Here is an 18,818-nt window from a genome sequence, read left to right on the forward strand (position 1 = left end):
GCTTTCTCCTTCCTCGGCGAATAATCAGGCGACCAGACATGGATCCACTCATGCTCTTCCTTCAGCCGTTCATGGTTGGATTGAGGGTCTTGTTGGCTCCGATGCTAGCACCTACCGGCCAAATTCATGGCAGGGAGTAGCATCGGCTCTCCTTTCTCCTTTCCCCCTCTTTTCACTTCACTCAATAAAGTAGAAGGCCCCAAATTTCTTATACTGATTCATCCTAGTCATCGAGGTGGAGGGAGGGATGAGTTGCAAGATTTGGTTGGGGTCTCTTATGGTGGTGTTGGCTCAGATCTCAAGCTCCGTCTTTCTCATCACGGTGACATTGAGGGATGCGAGCTTGTTCTCCTTGGATGCTGGATGGCGGACCAGTGGCATGGGAGCTCCATAGCTTCTCTTCGGAGGGCATTCGCGGCAGTCATGGCTTGGTTGTCGCCTTTGATGGTCGAAAGGCGACCCCTCTACCCTTAATCGCCGGCGATGGTTTCCTCCGACCATCAGTTGTAGGTGTTCTACAACTTCCAGGCTGGTATGTCATCAAGGAGGCCTCTTTGCTCCATTAGAGCTAGCTCCTGGAGCTCCGTCCCAAGTGGTAGCGTCCCTGGTGACGGTGTTCTTAGCTGTGATGCATGGCAACGATGCGGTGGAAAAGGAGTGGGACCCGATTGCGTTATGGGTTTTAGACCTAGGGTTCTTATTGCAAATAGTGAGGGCTTGGTTGTAATTGCTATTTTTCTTATGGTTTGTATTACAAATTGTAACTCTACCGCTTATTATCAATAGTTTCTCGGTCCTTCAGGACCCAATCCCTGTTCAAAAAAAAGACCGAGCAATTGAGCTGTAAGGGCATCTCCAGCGGGGCGACGCAAACGGACGTTTTTCGTCCGTTTGCGTCTGCGCGGACAAAAAATGCCCTCCAGCGGCGACGCAAAACATCCGCAGTGTCCGTCCTGACGCAAACGTGGACCAAATATGCGCCAGGAATGCGTCTCTGCGGACGCGTTCGCGCGTCCGTTTGTGTCCGGTTGGGCTGCATGCAGCCCTCTCTCTCCTCCTTTAATCACGCATGCGCTTATTACTAGCCACACAAACAGAATCTTTCCCTCTCTCTCCTCTCTAATCACGCATGCGGTCAAATAAATGCGTCTCTGCTGCTGGAGAAGGGCAGACGCACGCGGACATGCGGACGTTTTTTGTGTCCGTGCCCGACGCAAACGGACATAAATATGCGTCGCCCCGCTGGAGATGCCCTAACTCCAGCAGATCGGTGTGAGCTGTTAATTTTGCAGGTAAATGGATGGGACGGGCGGGGCGAGCCTTGAAGGCGGAGCCGGCGGTGAAAACAGGCAGTAGGCACGTGAGGGCATCTCCAGCGGCGCGACGCAAACGGTCGCTCAGCGACCGTTTGCGTCCGCTTTGGTCGTAAATGCGTCTGGCACCGTCTCCAGCGGCACGACGCAAAGTGACCGGGCCGTCCGCGGAGACGCAAACCTGGCCCAAATATGCGCCGGGTTTGCGTCTCGGCGGACGGCTGCGCGGGACGCGCAAAGTGTCCGCTGCGGTCTCCACCGGGCCCGCTCGGCAGCCGAGCACCGCATGGAGGGCATCGCTTCCGCGGCCATCGCTTCCGCGGTCGGCGCTTCCGCGTGCGCCGCCATGAATGCCGCAGACTTCCCGTTGCAGCGCGTGCACCGGCGGGCGGCGGCTGGGCTTCGCGCCGCCTTCAATGGCATCGTATCCCGTGCGCGGCCGCCCTTAAAGTCCGGCGGCCGCGTTGCTCCTTCGCCCACAACTCCACTCGCACCACAACCGCCGCTGCGCCATGGGGAAGAAGAACGACTTCGAGGCCTCCGGCGGCGGCGGCAAGAAGGTGCCGCTCCCCGTCACGGTGGGAAGGCTCATGCACGGCAAATGGGTGCCGTGCGACGCCCGGTCCGGCGTGCGGGTGCTCGGCGGCTGGCGGCTCGGCTGCCGCCGGGTGCCCATCCCTCCGGTACCGGCGCGCGAGCACTGAGCGGACCAAGGAGATCCGGCGGCGGAGGCGATATCCGCCGGCGGACCTCCTCGCCGATCCGGCGTACGCCATCGACTCGGAGAGTTGGCGTACGTACTGTCCACGGAGACGGACAGCGAGACGAAGGGCCGGCTTCATGGGCGGCGGGGATTATCCCTTCGGCCCGCACCGCCGGCTCGTCGTCAGCAGGCGCCGACGCGTCGTCAGCAGCCGCAGCACAACGACCGCGAGGATGAGGACGACGACGACGAAGCCTACGCCATGTACGACGACGACTACATCGAGGCGCTCGCGTACCATAGCGAGGACGTGAAGGACGACAGCGACGACTACGTCGGCCTCGTCTTCCACGAATGGCAGCAGGCCATGGCGGAGGGCCGGAACTTCGAGTTCCCCGACAACATGACGGACGACGAGATGGCCAAGGTCGGCCTACTCGTCTTCGAGTATGACGCGCCTGTCCAGCGGCCGTTGCCCCGCTACGCCACCGCTGTCATGCCGCCGGGCCTGTCCGCGGATGAAGCCCTTCGACAGGCGCTCCTGGACTCGGCGGCGCCTCCTCCACCGCCGCCACAGCCTTGGGCGCCTCCCATCGCCGCAACGGCCTTACGGCTGGGCTCTCATCCGCCGCCACGGCCGCGGCCACGGGCGCCTCCACCGCCGCCTCGGCCGCAGCCTCCTCAACCTCGAGCACCGCCATCGCGCCCGGCCTACGCTCCCCGGATGGCTACGGCCGTGGGACATACCTGAGGTCATCTTGCTCGACAGCGACGAGGAGCAGCACGGCCACGATGAGCAGCAGTAGGCGTTTTAGGTTTTTTTTATGTTTTCAAGTATGTAAGTTTATGTTTCAGTTTTTGTAAATTATGTTTCAGTTCAAAAAAAGTGATTCATCCTAAAAAAATCCGTCGTGCCGCTGGAGCCACCCCCGACGCAAACGGACGCGCGGTCGTTTTCGACCAAAAGGACCAACGCAAACGGACGCGCGCGGACGCTAAAATGCGTCTGGAGATGCCCTGACGTGTGTGAAACGTTCGAGTACATGGCTTGACGCGCAGGACAAGTCAAATCTGCGCAGATCGACAATGCTAATCTCAATTTGTACCTGCATGCCAATTTATGCGGTGTGGGCAAACAGACAGTGGGACTGGACGCGCGACACACTGACAACTCACGCCTAGTACGGCCGGTGCGGAGCGCTCCTCGTTGAACAGACGTGCGTGGGCACTCACAGTACTCCGCATCTTTAGACTGGTCAAGATCGACACTCACGCAAAATAAAGATATTGTGAACGGATCATTTCCATCAGCAGTACAGCGCAACGCAACATGCCATGAGCTGATGAGCATCTTCGCACACACGGGAGGGGATGAAAAATTAACACAGTTTTGGTACTACTTGCAATACGAACTCTTGAAACCGAAACTGCTGTACTATTTCACCAACAACGGAAATGTTTTTACTAAACCGCAGCAAAAGTAATAAGTCAGTAGCCCAGAAAATTAACAGGTAAACCTAATAACTAAAATAAAATAAAAACTACTCTAGGCTCTTGTAGTACATGCAAATTCAGCACTTGGAACTACATGCCTGGATGACTTGACCCCTGGTGCCACGCTGGCGAAACTACACGCAGCACAACAAAACACACGCACGGTAGAACGTCGAAGTTGACCGTACGCCGGCTCGGATCAGGAGAGCAGGACATGGAGCGAGGCGTTCTTGGTGGCGGCGCAGACGGGGCAGGTATCCACGGCGGGCTCGCACGCGGCGCAGACGGACAGGTGCCGGCACGGGAGCAGAAGCACGCAGGCGTCCCCCTGGCCGCACGCCTTGCACGACGGCGCGGCCACTTTGCACGCCGTGTCGTCCGCGTTGTTGTCGCCAGCGGTCTCGAAGCAGCAGGACTGGGCGTCCTCCGCGTCGGCCTCGACGGCGCCCGCGCAGGCGGGCTGCAGGAGCTGGTCCAGCGTGGCGCGGAGTCCCGCGGCGACGGCCTCGTGGCTCCTGGCGACGCCGAGCCACGCCTGGCCCTCCGCGGTCATCTGCCGGAGCCGCTCCTCCAGCTCGGCGTTGCGGTAGCGCGCGCGCTCCAGGTCGGCCTCCACGGCCTGCAGCCGCCCCGCCGCCGCGCGCTCCACGGCGGCGAGAACTGCCCGCGCGTGGCGCCGGCGCGCCTCCTCGAGCCCCGCTCGCATGCGCTCGCTCTGTACAACAATCACGGAGAAATGATTCAGAAATGATCGGGTGGACCAGAAATGATTGCACAAGGGCAGGAGGAAAAGCAGCGAGACGATTGGCAGGCGCGCGCATACCTCGAGCCGGATGAGCGCGTCGGTCTCGACGCCCTGGTTGTAGAGCAGCGCGGTGAGGCCCTGCGAGACGGCCGCGGCGGCATTGGCCATCCTCCCGCTGGTGGACGCCGCGCCGGAGCCGACGGCCCTGGTGGTCTGCGCGTCATAAGGCAGGACCAGCCCGTGCATCGCCGCCGCCTCCTGCTGCTGCTGCTGCTGCAGAATCAGGCGCTGCCTGGCGATTTCGGCGAGCCCCGCCGCCGGCTCTTCGGTGGCCATCCGCGCGCGCTTCCTGGGCACGAAGCCGTAGTTGTCGTTGCAGGTGAGCTCGCTCCGCGGGAGGTCGCTGAGGACGGTGGTGTTCGCGTTCCCGGGCACCGCGGGCGCCCAGTCTTGGAAGAACTGGGATGAGGGGTCCTCCATTGATTTGAAGGCGGTGAGGTCGTGGGGGAAGGCGTGGGAGAGGAACCGCGCCTGCACTGCCATTGCTACGATGGCAGCGGCACCGCTATCTTGTAGAGGAGATGGAAGAGCGGGGCGGAGAAGGCAAGGTCACGCAAAGAGACGAGATGCGTGTGAGGAGGGAGGGGAGTTGGGTGGGGGAGCGGAAACGGCTGGAGAGAGTGGGAGGCGTGGAGGATGATGGGGGAGGTGGTTATATATACGGCGTGGCAGGGAAGAGAGACACGTTGGGTGCCTGCAAGGGGACAAAAGCTGTCTGCCTCTTGTTTATTTTGACGGAGGGACGGACGGGGGTGGCAGCAACCAAAGCGGACTGCTTGGACGGATGCGATGCCTCTTCCCATCCGCGCCTTTAATAATGGGGTGCTATCGGTGTGGAATGCTTTTCCTCTTTCCTGCTTTCTTTTTCCTGCCCCGTTTTTTGTTGCCTGCTGAGGCCATTGATTCGTTCGTGGATGTGAGATGTGGAGAGTGGGCCTGGTGGGGGTTGCATGATCATCATAATGAAGGTGGGCCTCTCACTTCTCGGCGCTTTGACGTTTTCCGATGGTTACGCTGTTCTCGATTTTATATTACTGTAATTTAAACATGAATTATTTGTGTGGTCCAGCTGCAGTGACAGGGATGCTGACACGCGCGGAAATACCAACTGGATTTATTTTATACTATGAGCGTTCACCTGAAGGAGGAAATGCTTGTCAAACATTGCGTGCTTCATTGCTACTGTTGCTAGTGGACCGACTGACTAAACAAAATCTAGATAGCCACCAAATATACAATAAAGAAAAGTACTACTACTCCGTATTGCATTTTGAGATGCGGAACAGTTTCAACGGCACAGGCCACGGCGCGGTGCGACCGAGAATTAAGGTGCAGGGTGCCGCAGACGCGCGCGCCCACCCACTCACGCCGAGTCAGACAACCTAACGTGGTGGCGTGCCATTGAATGCCTCGTCGGTCAGGTCAGGCACGCACAGCACAGGAGGTTTGAATACGCCTCCCGAAACGCCAAGCGCGTGACCGCGATGTGTGTCCCCCAGACCCGGATCTACGTTGTACAGAAATTTAAGTGATTACACCAAACTGCAGTTAGATGCGTGAATCACGGGCAGCGTCAGTCTTCGACCATACGGCCACCGGTAATTAATCCCGCTCCCTATGGCTAGATCCCGCGCACTAAACACCAGGGCGGGTCAGTGCCCACATTTACTACTACGTCAGATCAACTATCTCGCGTACGAGTCCGTCCGTTTGTCCTTCCCGCCAATCCATCAAGGCGCGCACCCGTCGGTCGTCCGTCCCCGTTGGCACGGCCCGACTCGATCTGACCCGGAGGCACGCATGCCTGCGACCAGCAGCGCACGGCACGGCACGGCGAGGCACGGAGCACCACGCTGCCAACCCTGCAGCGCCTGTGCCCGTGCACACGTACTCCCTCCGTCCACAAATAAGTGGACGTGCGTGGTTTCTAAGAGATCTTAAGCTTTTTGTAAAAAAAATCTCATTCCTTCAATCAATCTGATCATTAATCAAAAAGATGCTTTGATTTAGGCGCTAATAAATGTTGTGCATGCTAGTAACCAATAAAACAATATTGAGAAACCAAAATAATTAATGGTGGCTGAAATCAAGGCATGCACTAGGGGTCTAAATGTAAAAAAAATATACCAAGAAGTCTAGATGTACACTTATTTGTGGATTTTTTAGAACGCTAGATGTGCACTTATTTGTGGACGGAGGAAGTTCTACACTTTCTCATCTCTCTCGGGCCGCGCATTAAACATCGCCAGCGGGAATGGCGTGACGAGCGGCGCCACTGCTACCTGCTGTACCTCTGCGATCTGCTTGCGCGCACTGCATCGACCGGACACCGCCCTACGTACACAATCACGATCCTGGATGGACGACATTAATCGCAACACATGCATGCATGCATGTACGCGCGCGCGCGGGGCTGTCAGGTAAAAAACTGCTCCTACAGGCATTACATAGTTGACAGACTTAATCATGGTGTCTGTCCTTTCGCAGCCCTACCTTTATCAGCAAGTGCTAGGAGGCAGCTCGGCTCGGCTGTGACCCTGTTGGGTGATCTGTTCCCGTACTACGCTTGCTGGGTACTGCTACAGCGTAGGGTCGACGGCCACGCCGACGGGTCGCGATCTCGCCCATAACGCAGCGTGCACCGATCCATCGATCCACACATCCATCCTTGGGAGCGCGCGCACTGTGTAGCTGTGGCCGGGTACCCCGACCGTCCGGCCATCCGTCCGTGTCGATCAGCATCACTCGGTAAACGATGGAGCCGTGGAGGTTAGGCGCACCGCGCACAGTGCACGTAAATGATGCATGCGGTACAAGCTATAGTAGCGGCCTGTGCATGGTGCATGCATGGGCGCCGTACCCCGGCGAAGCAGCGAGCCGCAATGATCACGACGCTAGTGCGCTCGGGCGTCCATACTGACGTGACACGATGCACCGCTGCTACGCGTACGGTTCTCGATCGGGGTAGCTGTGCGGGCGAGCAGCGCGGAGGGGCCGACACGTTGTAATAGGTGCGCTGCTGCTGCTCCACCCGTGGCCGTGCCGTGCACAGTTGGCGGAGTCGGTCACACATGGCCGCCACATGCATATGCCTATGACCTGCCGATCCAACACACAGTGTCTAGCTAGCGGGCAGCAGCACGCATACAGTGGGTTGACACGTCCGAATAATAATGTCTTTACTGGGCGCGTACGTACGTACTCTACGTGCCCACCTTGTGGTGCGGGAAGGTGCCGTGGCCAGGACCATTCGAGATGGGAAGCAGCTGCCATCCATCCATACGTCGTCACGTACGATTCCTTGCTACAGACTACGCAAGCACGCAACAATGTAGTATGGCAGCGATGGACCAGACCCTATACAAGTATGCATGCACAGGGCACGCACAGGTCACTTGATCGATCTGACCTGACCCCACGCCACAGGGCCACAAAACTATGGCGTTTGTTTTCTTTCAACCTTGCAACAGCAGACGATTTAGATCCAGGACCGCAGGCGCAGGGCTGCACGGGACACAGCGCGCCGGTAGGTCCAGCACGTCCGCCCGCCCAGTGTATCTCCATGTACTGCCATGCATGCTATCGCCCGTCGTCGCGGTCCCCCGCCCCGTGCTGTGCCGATATCAAGGCGGGAACAGTCCACGGAATAGCATGCCATGCACGGCGCCAGCTTAGCTGCGCAACGGTTGAGACTGCTGCGTTTTGGGAGTACATTTCCTGCCCCATGGGCCACGAGGGCCAGACGTATTCAAAGCTTCTTGTTTTCTCAACACGGTACAACAACAACTACTACAGTAACTTGATTTCTTTACGGTTACTACTGCAGTTTATCCCAAGTTCAACGTGGCTGGTTCACACGTTCAGCCCGACGTGAAGTCACACTTTAACTATGGCCTAAGTCAATATTGTTAAATTTGATGGAATATTTTACAAATTATCTATATCACTATACTATCTTAATCTAGTGAAGTCATACGTTTAGCTTTGGCACAAACTCAACAAGAACACAACGATACGATTGAAATACAAGTGCAAAACGGACAGTTGAAAGACACGGTAATTCTGTAAAGTAGGGTGGTTGGTTCAAACAAATATAGAAAACCAAAGAAATCATAATATATATAGTCACATCAATGTTAACCCACATGGTAAAGTACAATCATATGTTATTAAGCTACCAGTAAAGACATTCGTCTACCCTTGGAATTTTATAGATATTTCTTGTAGAATTTTCGTGTTTTCCTTCAAAGACAAGGATATAGGCAATTTTCCTCCCCTTCCTCCGCCCACAATAGCATGCTGCTATTTTTGGCGAGCATCCGCTGACTCGGCTTCCTGGCCCACCTTGGTCCCCATTAGTTGGTCAATTACTTGCTTTCATTCAACAATAAAACATTGCTTGTCACATGAAATATCTTTCATCACACACAAATATATTCCATGGACTTCCCATAACACCTCGAAGAATCTCCAAAACACTTTCGGAACCATTCTCTCAAATTCTCCATTTCACCATACCATTTCTATATGACGCTAAACGGTTAGGGTGTAACCCTACATGTTCACCATACGTGGACATATCAAGAAAAAAAAAACTCTTTTGGTCACGAATCGCATCATGTCGTTGGAGATCTTTATTGACGAAACATTGTACTATCGTAGTAAATCGTCTTGCTTCACGTATTACCCAGTTACGGAATAACGTTTCGTGTCTCCAACTTAACTATCCTGTATCCGTTTCATGACATTGTCATGGTCTAAAGATGCATGTAAATGTCAGGACATTATGAGAAGATACCGACAACATATTGACAGGGTGATCTCGCAGCATCTCTTAAGGCCTCGTTCGGTTTGAGCGGAAATAATCCACTAGTGAAATTAATCCACCGAGGAATCGGGTGAAACCCCTCTCCACACCCAGATCCCTGCAGGTATTAAAACTTGGCACACGATGTAGGCCCTGCCCGTTTTTGTCGTTCGGTTGGTAGGAAAGGGGAACACATCTCGCCGACTCTCGGTCGACCAGGCTACTCTCGCCGACTCGCCGCCGTGACCGCGACGCATCCAGGGCACTGAGCGCTTGTCCTCCTCTTCCTCTGCGGCGTGCCCTTTCCTCAGGAGAGCGCCAACACCACCAGCGGTGGCCGATGCGTCCCTCACGATGCGGCGGCGGCTGGGGCCGGAGACGGAGAAGATGACGACGGCGGCAGCGGTTCTGGCTGACGCAGGTCGATTGCTTCGGCTGGGTGAGCGAGTGAATGATGGAAAATCGTGATGGGCAACATGGCTAAGCTCGGTGTGGATGACAGCCACGGGAACGCGGAGAACGCCGGCGATCGCGTGAACCGAATGCCAATCACGTTCTAGCTTTGCAGCGCGGGCCGCCACCGCATGCAGGGGAAGGATGGGCTGCTGCGGGACCGGTCGATGCTGGAGACTAGGCTCCAGCACGGCAGATCACGCCGACGGAGGCGCCGTCGGAGCTGACGCCGACCAAGGTCACCGCCCAGTCCGCCCGGGCCAGCGTTGTGTCTGTCACCGCTCGGGATTTCATCCACGGGTGGAGACACGGATGTTTTAACCCCCATGTAATTGACTGATTTGACGGGTTTCGGGCCTGGTATTGAACCCGGCCGGGTATAACCGAACGCAAAAAAATGGTTGGGCCGAGAATTAATCCCCGTCGCGTTGACCCCCGGGAAACCCGGCCAATACACTTGGGGAAGGGAATAACCGAACGAGGCCTAAGTGGGGCTATCCAACACCTATCTTACTCTTACAACTAGATGGATATGCGCGCTTCGCCGCGCCGGCTACAATGCAGTCTTGCACCCCTTGATAGGCTAGTTTTTTTTTTGGTTGTCATTGTTATCTATGACACATTTTGTCGGGCGCCTATATTGCGTTCTTTTGCACTCCATGGTAGCCATGTGAGTCTACATTGCGCTTTTTCATACATTGCGTTTTCGCACTGTCATTGCCATATATAACACATTTAGCCTTTCCCGGTTACCATACACATGTGTTATGGTCGTGTCTTGCCATCTATGACACGTTTAGTCTTTCCCGGTTAATAAACAAAATAGAATTGCGTTGTCTCTTAGTTATTGTTGCTCTGGTACCTAATAAAAAGTGACAATTTTGCAGGGAAATGGTTAACAACTGGAGTACCTCAACAAATAATCAAACATAGTAAGATTGGTCACATATTAAGTACATATTATACAGAGACCAAACAATGCATATTGTGTTAATTCCTTGATAAAGAATTAATTCAGACTTCATCAAGTATCCAGCCAATATATACATCAATCAATGTTGGCAAAATTTCAATTTGGAAGCGCAACATCTAGAGAAGTGAAGCTTTCCCGTCCTAGAATTACAGGGTGCAGCAACTTGCACAGCTAACCATCTTCTAGTTCCAAGAAGTTACTCTTTTCTTTTTAACCTTAGCATTCTTCTTCGCTGTCCAGCCACTTCTCATCGTAGTTCCATCTTGGATAGTCATGGCTAGCTTTCAGCCTTCATTCAAGCAGTTTGGTCATGTTGCTAAAACAAATTACAAAATAACTGCTGATAAATGAGAAAGATAGAATTGGTAGATCAGCACCTAACTGACTGAAAACTTGTAACATCATAAAATATTTGTGTACCCCGCATTCCTACTGGAGCCTGATTTGCTCGGGTAAAAGCTACATCAATTTCGTTGGGGCCTGAGTTGCTTAGGTAAACTGATGATAATTTTAAAAGTCAATATGAAAGTAAAAGCTACATCAGTTTTGTCATCTTTCACAGGTACCTCAGCCTTGAAACCTCACAATCTCTGACACAAGAAATCCTGGAAAAATAGTTAATAACTTAATATGTAACATCACCAGCTAGCTATTCCTATCTTTTAACATCAAAGTTATCGAATTGATAATGTCAAATGGATCCCAAAAAAGGTTCACCCAAATAAGTTACTAAGCATAGCTCGCTTTTTTCAGCGAAGTACTAAGCAACATTGAGCAGGATTATACTCAAAAAAGAGTTCACTCATTTGGCAAGAGGCAAAAGGGGTCTATAAGAAAGGTGAAAGCCCAAGAAATATTACTTGTATGGATGCACGGTGATGATAATAAAGGTGTATTGCCGTGCCCATATGAATCACGGGGAAGCATAAGTTAACTACAGAACAATCAGGATCACTTAACTCACACGTATGTTCATGTCATGAAAACCAAAATATGTAAATTCATGTACTAAGCCAAGATGGCAGCACATGAACACTACCTGGTCTACTTGAGTTAGCTACTAAACAATTGAATTTTTGATATATGGTAGACAATGATTATATAATTAGTGGATACATGTATGCACATAGACTGAAATATTACCGCTATTCAGCTTGATTTGTGCACAAGATTGTGCGCTTAAGACAATGCACTTTGGTTATTTGGAACCCGCCTTAAAAGATAGATGTAAGTCCTGATAGCCTTTGACTTAGATCCACTAAAATAAATCTCATGGTGAGGTGACAATTAGAAGCTGACAGTGGGGTGACAGTCCACAGAATCCTTTTCGAGGTCAGCTTGTCTTACATGTAAATGGTGTCAACAGGTGATACGCCTGTAACTATCTCGCGTGCACATATAGCAAACAACACAGATTCATAGATACACAAGATGGCAAACAGAAATTTGAATCCAAATCAAATACCATACCAAACTCTATTGGTGCGTATACCTTCAAGGAAGGTTTCTTGAGTATAGTACTTATCATGCTCTAAAAGTAAGTCTACCAGCAATGAAGCAATTTAGCAAGGAAAAATCTGATGAACAGAACAAATCTCTGAAATTTCTGTCCATCTGGTAAATCAAGCCTAAAACTGATGTTCAACAGCTGAATACATGTCCCTTTGTTTTCTCAATATAAAAGGTAATAGCCAAACACAAAAACTGCCGTCACTGGAATTCTTGAAAAATGAAGCATGATTTAGGATAGCTTACCGGTAGGCTTTTCTCCATGTCGGCATTTATGCGATCTAGCTGTAGTCCAACCATGCATGGTCGCAAACATTTTTGTAGTCATAAGGACGGGAAGTTAAGCGGATTACAGTAAGTATATAGGGAATTGTCATGCGACCAAGTGCAAGGTGAATAAACTGTGATCTATCTCAGCTTCAGCAACATGAGAGCAGCATATTCCATACATTATCCTATTACAGCTGGGTAGGGAATAAAAGACTGAGATTGCTGCCTAGGTCAACAAATAGTATGACAACCAAAAATATATTCCCTAAATAGAAGGTGCTAAACTTAAATGTAATCAAATATAAGTATAAACTAAACCTCACGTGGCGCAAATAGAAGGTGCTAACTTAATGTAATCATATATTACCTAAACACAAGGTGCTAGTGAGTTAAAATAATGGAAGATGCTAATGGGTCAAAACAATAGAGCTAACGGTATAAATCATATAGAAATATCCTTGAGGTTAAACCTCACATACGTGAAAGCTGCTTCTGATGCTTTCTAGCATATCATCATGCATCAATATTTGATACAATGAATCTGCTATGTACCAGTTTATCAACGTACCATCTAATAGAAATCCATAAAACCGATAAAAGCTAGGATATCTTTTAGCATCTTGTTGTTTACTTATTCAGCTATTCAGAAGGCAATGGATCCTAGAAAAAGTAAACGTTACCATGTGCATAATAAAGACACTGCCAAAGCAAGCTGAATTCCAGAAAAACTCCCCCAGGAAACCTAGAGAAAGGGGCATGCAGAGCATTAGGTGTATTGAACTTTGAGAGAGAACATGATATCGGAGAATAATTTTCGTAAAATCATTTTCTTTTCATTTCTTTCTGCAGCATCAAAGTTGCTTGATAACAACATATTAATAGAGACATGCATAACAATGTAAATAGAATAGATGCTCATTATTGGTTCAAGTGGAGAAAACTGTGTGGAAAACTCTCAGTTCTAAAGTAAATGTCAGCATAACATTGGCATTCAGATGCCATATACTTACATGCCAAACCATAAATAACTAATGTTTGTTCAGATTACAATAGTAGAAGAAAAACAATCAATATGCAGAAACTAATTTTAAGGAATCACTATAACTGCTTGGCATTGCATCTGACGTTATGACCTATAGGGTATTTGTTCAAATTACATGGGAAATAATTGTTAGAAGTGTGTATTGCCTAAAATGCACAAAATTCATGGAATGATTAAGTTCACTTGATGGCATATTTAATATTTTAGCCGCAAGCCAAAATCAATCAAGATTTATTGAACATATTCACAATATTTTCACCAAAAAATAGCTACTTTCATTGTTTAGAAAAATAATCATTTCAGATATTTCATTGAGATGACCTTGAAAACATACGCTGGGTATTCCCAGCAAGGAAAGCAAGGGAAAAAGGTCAGAAAAACAACTTGTAGTGCTGATGTTTAAAAACTCAGGTTTGCTAGCCTCTAAAGCCTTGTGCTAGGTTTGGTCTGCTAGCATCTGCAATCGTACATGAGCTACAGCATCGACGTGCATATAAGTATAGGGTGATTCCCAAGAAATTTTATGAATCAGATGGCCCTATATCAGAACGAATTGAGGCTACTGGTCTAAAGAAGCAACGTCCACGCATTTGCGTGGTGGAAGTTCTTGATGTTGTGTGGCAGGGAGTTGGAGGGACTGGCGGCCGGTGGTGGATTCCAATCAGACCTGATGCACAATCCTGCCAATTGAGTTGAACTGCTTTAATCAACTCTAACAGGACATGCCAACATAAAGGTCAAGCATGGAACACGTTGGAGCGCACACACAGGTGGAGAGGAGACTCTGGCTGCTAGAGTAAAAACACAACAATCAATTGCTCTGGTACCAAATAGAGACATGCATTGACTGTATTACCCATAGGCATTTTGCCGAACACATGAGATGCACAGGACAGAGTGATGCATACGGAAAAGGAGAAAAGGTGATAGATAAGAGATTAACTGGTGTAGTTCACGCCCGAAAGGATGAGGTCTGTCGGCCTTGAGCTCATCAAGCTCTTGGGAAGACGCAGCCAACAACATTAGCGTGGGGAACGGAGGTCGACGATGGGTGGCGAACACCTGCGCGTTGGGGACGGGCTGTGCAGTAGGGCCTGCTCACTTGCCGGTCACCTCGGATCTGGATGGCCGCCTCCCGCGCCGCGACCACCCCAGGACGGAACCAATCGGTGGATGGTGAGCCCTACCAACACGATTCTCTCCCGACCTCCTTCGTAGCCAGCTCCCAGAAGCTCCTAGAAGCCGTTGGTCGCAGTGGCCTCGCATCTTGCTGCCCGGTTCGCATCGCGTCTCCTAGAAGCTCCGCCTCCACGCCTTGATCCGCACCGCCACCGGCCGACTGGCCGAGCCGAGCTCCGCTGCCCTCGGACGGGGGCCAGAGAGAGGGCTGGGCGGAGTGACGGCCAGAGCTAGGCAAGACGCTCGGGAGGAAGCAGTGAATCAATCATCCCACACCGGGCACCTCCCAAGATCTAGGGTTCCAAGGTAATTAGGGGAGAATGGAGGAAGGGCGGAGGGAAGACTTGATTTTTTTACCAAGCTGTCGGGGTGGGCTGAAACCGACGGATGGGGCCGCATAAAGGCGGATAGGCAGAGCACGGTGAAAAAAGTCTGAGACTAAAGATGAAAACGGACAGCCTTGATCACTTCTAACCAAGATCTAATGGCTCAAATTGCGCGCGCGGGGGATGCCCTCCCCTGGCTGGGTACTCAACAGGATTACATGTTGTAGTAATGTGCCCTCATTATTGTCAGGGTCCTCATTAACTATGCACATGGTGAGAAACAAACAAGACCATTAACAATAAATTAGCAAATGCATACGCCTGACCAGCGATGGACCTCCCTGATAAGCAAGGGTGTCATGACCCCAATGACGCTAGTAAAACCTTCAATAACTAGTGTTAAATAATATTAATTTATGGAGCATGAGCCCGCTAGAAAAGGTAGAAAATATAGATAACCCAATGCCAAAAATTCCTAGTTTCGTGCCTTGGCCTGACTATGTTGGGAACTGGCTTTTGTTGATTATTACACACATGCAAATAAGTTTTCCTTCGGATCACACAATAAGGAACTCATGCAGTCGATAGTATAGAACATCGACGTAACCACAAACATGGAAACAGAATAATAATAACTATATTACTTGCACTACTCCATACTTACTTACATAATTGGTCCATGTTACACGAATCTTATGTGCACTTCAAGTCGAGTGGTAGTCCATATACATGTTTGACATAATTTCAACTCACTAAGGGTGTGTTTCGTAGGCTGCAGGAGGTCCCCTTGCAATGCAAAGTTGTGTTAATTGGTTTCCTGCACTTTTCTCCAGGCCATGCCACCGCGAACCACAAAGCAGATTCAAGATAGGCCTAGTAGAAACAACTGAATTTGCAATTTTCGCCGAGCAAAGCTCAATATGCGTTGGCTCTAACGATGTAGTGTTACTACGTGAGATCGCATGGGATTTGCACAGATCACCTTTGTTAATATACTTCACCTCGTCTCTTCTAGTTAACAGAACAATGTTTTGATTCAAAATAATCTCTTGACTTAAACGATACAAATTGATGATGTGATTGCGTTCCAGCGATTGGTATCAAGTTTGTTAACTATCAATTTTGTATTTATGTTTGGACTTATCTTAGATCAATTCCTCGATTTCGTCGCATAAAGTCAGTGTGGTGAAAATTCGTTTCACAAATAAGTTTGTCTCGTTGTTCCACACAATGACACAACTCTTATGTTTAGTAAGTTTTTTATTTCGTGGCTCATACGAACTACTAATGAGTTATTTACCTTCGAGGTGTTTACCCAATTTGTTACATACTTGAATATTTGTGTACCCCCTCTCTTAGTTCTTTAATTCTTTTTGCCGGTTAATCGCCTCGTGATGAGATCTACGCAAAAATAATGCACATCAACGATGTGATTTTATTTCGTCAATCCATTGTGAATTTTGTTAATTCCAAATTTTAATTTTGTTGTTCATCGCTGGACCATTTTTTAACAATTTCATCAAATTTATTTTACAAATTACACTTTACCGGTTGCTTCATCTCATAATTCTCCACAACTGTATTTTTTATTTTAACGGTCGAAAGCGAAGTGGTTTCGAGTTATTTGTAGTTGTGTTGGGTAGAATAAGCATGCGATAAATTTCCAAAGCATGTTTAGGTCCCCTTTCCTATTCTCAAGAAAGACGATAGAGTGCGGGATCAGATGACATGCATAGCAATATTTCTCGTTTATTCTATTCCTACAGCCACTCCTCACCAAGACAGTTCACCCGAGATGGCAAAATTTGTGCAATCTACGAAAACTGCTCTATGGTTGTGTAATTTTGGTAATGCAATTGACCAAGACTTATGAAACATCAGGTAGCTAAGAATTATCAAATTCCTACTTGTTTTCCTTTGCTCTACACATAAAATTTGAATTGTTAACCCTACCAAGGAAGGTCTGTTTATTATAGAAAATTCACCCAGCTAAGCCGAGGATGATGGCGAATACTTGCTATTGGGCGCCAAAAAAAAGTCATTCTGCTATCTTTCGTATGTAAAATAAGGAGTATGATTTTTTTTCCTAAAGATAGACAACATAAAGTTTGACGAAGTTTACAGAATAACTATCTACGGTTATAATAGTTTTCGTATATAAAGTAGACATGTACTTAACAATGTAGTATCTAATAAGATTAATCCGACACTATAGATGTAGCTTTTCCTACAAATTTGACTAAACTTAACATAATCGAATCTTTTAGCAAATTTTACGGGCCTGATTTAACGCACTTTCAGGCCCAAACCCGGCCCGAATGCAAGCCCAGCCTGGGAGTTTTTCAGTCTGAGTGTGTCGGGCCCGAATGCAAACACTGCTCCAATCGGTGGGGTTAGTGGGGCACCATGCCGTTCCCACACAGCTGTTTGGCCCTTGGCTCTCTCTCCTACTACCTGCCTTTTCTGTACTCTAGGATAAATCCGTATATTGCACATCACTTGTCAGAATACAGATCACAGTGCACGACGCATGCTGCTGGAATAGCTCAAAATAATTGAAGAAAAGCAATCTCTGCATCTGATGTGTACACAGTACTGTCCTACTATTACTATACTGCCCACTCTTTTTTCATCTCTCTTTTTTTTTCTCACTACGCCCGCTCTGAATTGGCAGATCAACGCGAGATGCATGCACTGCACTGATGTGTGTGCCTTGTTTGGTGGAGGTAGCAGTAGTGCGTCTCTCTGTACTCACTGTGGGCATATCCTGTCCAGCTTTTTACCTTTTCCGTGATTGTCAGCGTGCAGCAGGGCCAGGATTGTGGGGAACACTCAGCCTTGGTCAGACCTTGCACCTGCAGCCAACAGCAGAGACATTGTCATCTGTTACAGAGCCATTAAAATATTACCAGTACTACCAGTCGCAGAGTAGCAGTGGTCGTGAGAAGGAAGGGAAACTGCATGCATGTTGCGCTGTCCTGTCCTACAGTAGAGGCCATTGACGGCTTCCTTCCGCCATGAGCAGTGATACATGCATGCTTGTACTGCTGACGTGCGGGCATGGCGCGCTGGTTGCTTGCTTGGAAGCAGGCGCGATAGTTGCTGAATCTGCGGCTCCATGTCGCCATGTGAAGTTATTAGCAGAAATGTTTACTGCGTCGCTTTCATTAGAGCATCTTAGTATAGTCTGAAAAAACTCAAACTTAAAACGCCGACTTCAGTTTACCGAAAACGCGAGATCTAACGAAATTGGCATTGGCGTAGAATAGAACCCGTAAAATGGAACTGAAAAAAGAAATTCGAATTGGCGCGGGTAACTTTTTTTTTTTGAACAAGGGGAGGGCCAGGAAGGCCCTGGAAGATGCATTACTTCACATACAAGATTACAAGGAAGTCATCTGGCTTCTTTTGCACAGGGAAACCAGAATTTGAGGAAAGGCCCTCCGAAATTGCAAAAAGCACCCTGATACTAAAAGTAAAAAAGCAATCAGGTCCCTGGGTGCAACCACCACCAGTTGCCGGCGACCTCAAGGCGTTGCCGTCGAGATGCGCTGCCAAGCTGCTCGATAGCATACTTCCGGCGACATTGCTTATCCGCCGGTCGCTTCTCCTCCTCCTGGGACGAACCACTTGGCGATGGAGAGACGACGAGCTCCGGCGGATCGAGCACGAAGGAACCTCCAGCATGGAGGTTGGAGATGGGCCGCTTGTCCGGCCAAAGATCGCGGCGCTGCTGAGAAACGCCATGTGGTTCGCTTGAGGGAGTTCCTGCACAGAGACTCCATAGCACCCTTGAGGTAGAAGTCGATGAAGACGATCCAGGGGAGGCTTGCGGTCGTCGTTTCTCTTACCACCATGGCAAGGAAGAAGACGTCTCAGCAAAGCAATCACCAGGCATCGGCCGCATCGACAGAGGTGACAGGGTACTGCCCCTCGATTCAACG

The 18,818-nt window shown here is 49.7% G+C and overlaps 1 protein-coding gene and 1 long non-coding RNA gene across 2 annotated transcripts; both read right to left on the bottom strand.

The window, feature by feature from the left end:
• Positions 1-3,425: 3,425 nt before the first annotated feature.
• On the bottom strand, positions 3,426-4,925 carry LOC124678047 (probable BOI-related E3 ubiquitin-protein ligase 3). The gene is made up of 2 exons (XM_047213987.1): positions 4,334-4,925; positions 3,426-4,225 (listed from the first exon to the last, which is right to left on the bottom strand). The coding sequence occupies exons 1-2, from the start codon at positions 4,796-4,798 to the stop codon at positions 3,710-3,712; spliced, it is 981 nt and encodes a 326-aa protein (XP_047069943.1). The 5' UTR covers positions 4,799-4,925; the 3' UTR covers positions 3,426-3,709.
• A 5,670-nt stretch (positions 4,926-10,595) lies between these two features.
• LOC124675202 lies at positions 10,596-14,890 on the bottom strand. Its single transcript, XR_006993219.1, has 2 exons — positions 14,313-14,890; positions 10,596-13,069 (listed from the first exon to the last, which is right to left on the bottom strand). It is a non-coding gene; the product is annotated as an uncharacterized LOC124675202 (long non-coding RNA).
• Positions 14,891-18,818: the final 3,928 nt, after the last annotated feature.

Source organism: Lolium rigidum, chromosome 7 (assembly GCF_022539505.1).
Source record: "Lolium rigidum isolate FL_2022 chromosome 7, APGP_CSIRO_Lrig_0.1, whole genome shotgun sequence".
In the NCBI taxonomy this organism is placed as follows: Eukaryota; Viridiplantae; Streptophyta; class Magnoliopsida; order Poales; family Poaceae; genus Lolium; species Lolium rigidum.

What these genes read in the sequence shown, in the direction of transcription:
- LOC124678047 (XM_047213987.1), bottom strand. Translation starts at nt 4,798, where the DNA reads ATGGCAGTGCAGGCGCGGTTCCTCTCCCACGCCTTCCCCCACGACCTC. An exon ending in ACGCGCTCATCCGGCTCGAG is followed by an intron (nt 4,226 to 4,333) that starts GTATGCGCGCGC and finishes ATTGTTGTACAG; the next exon opens with AGCGAGCGCATGCGAGCGGG.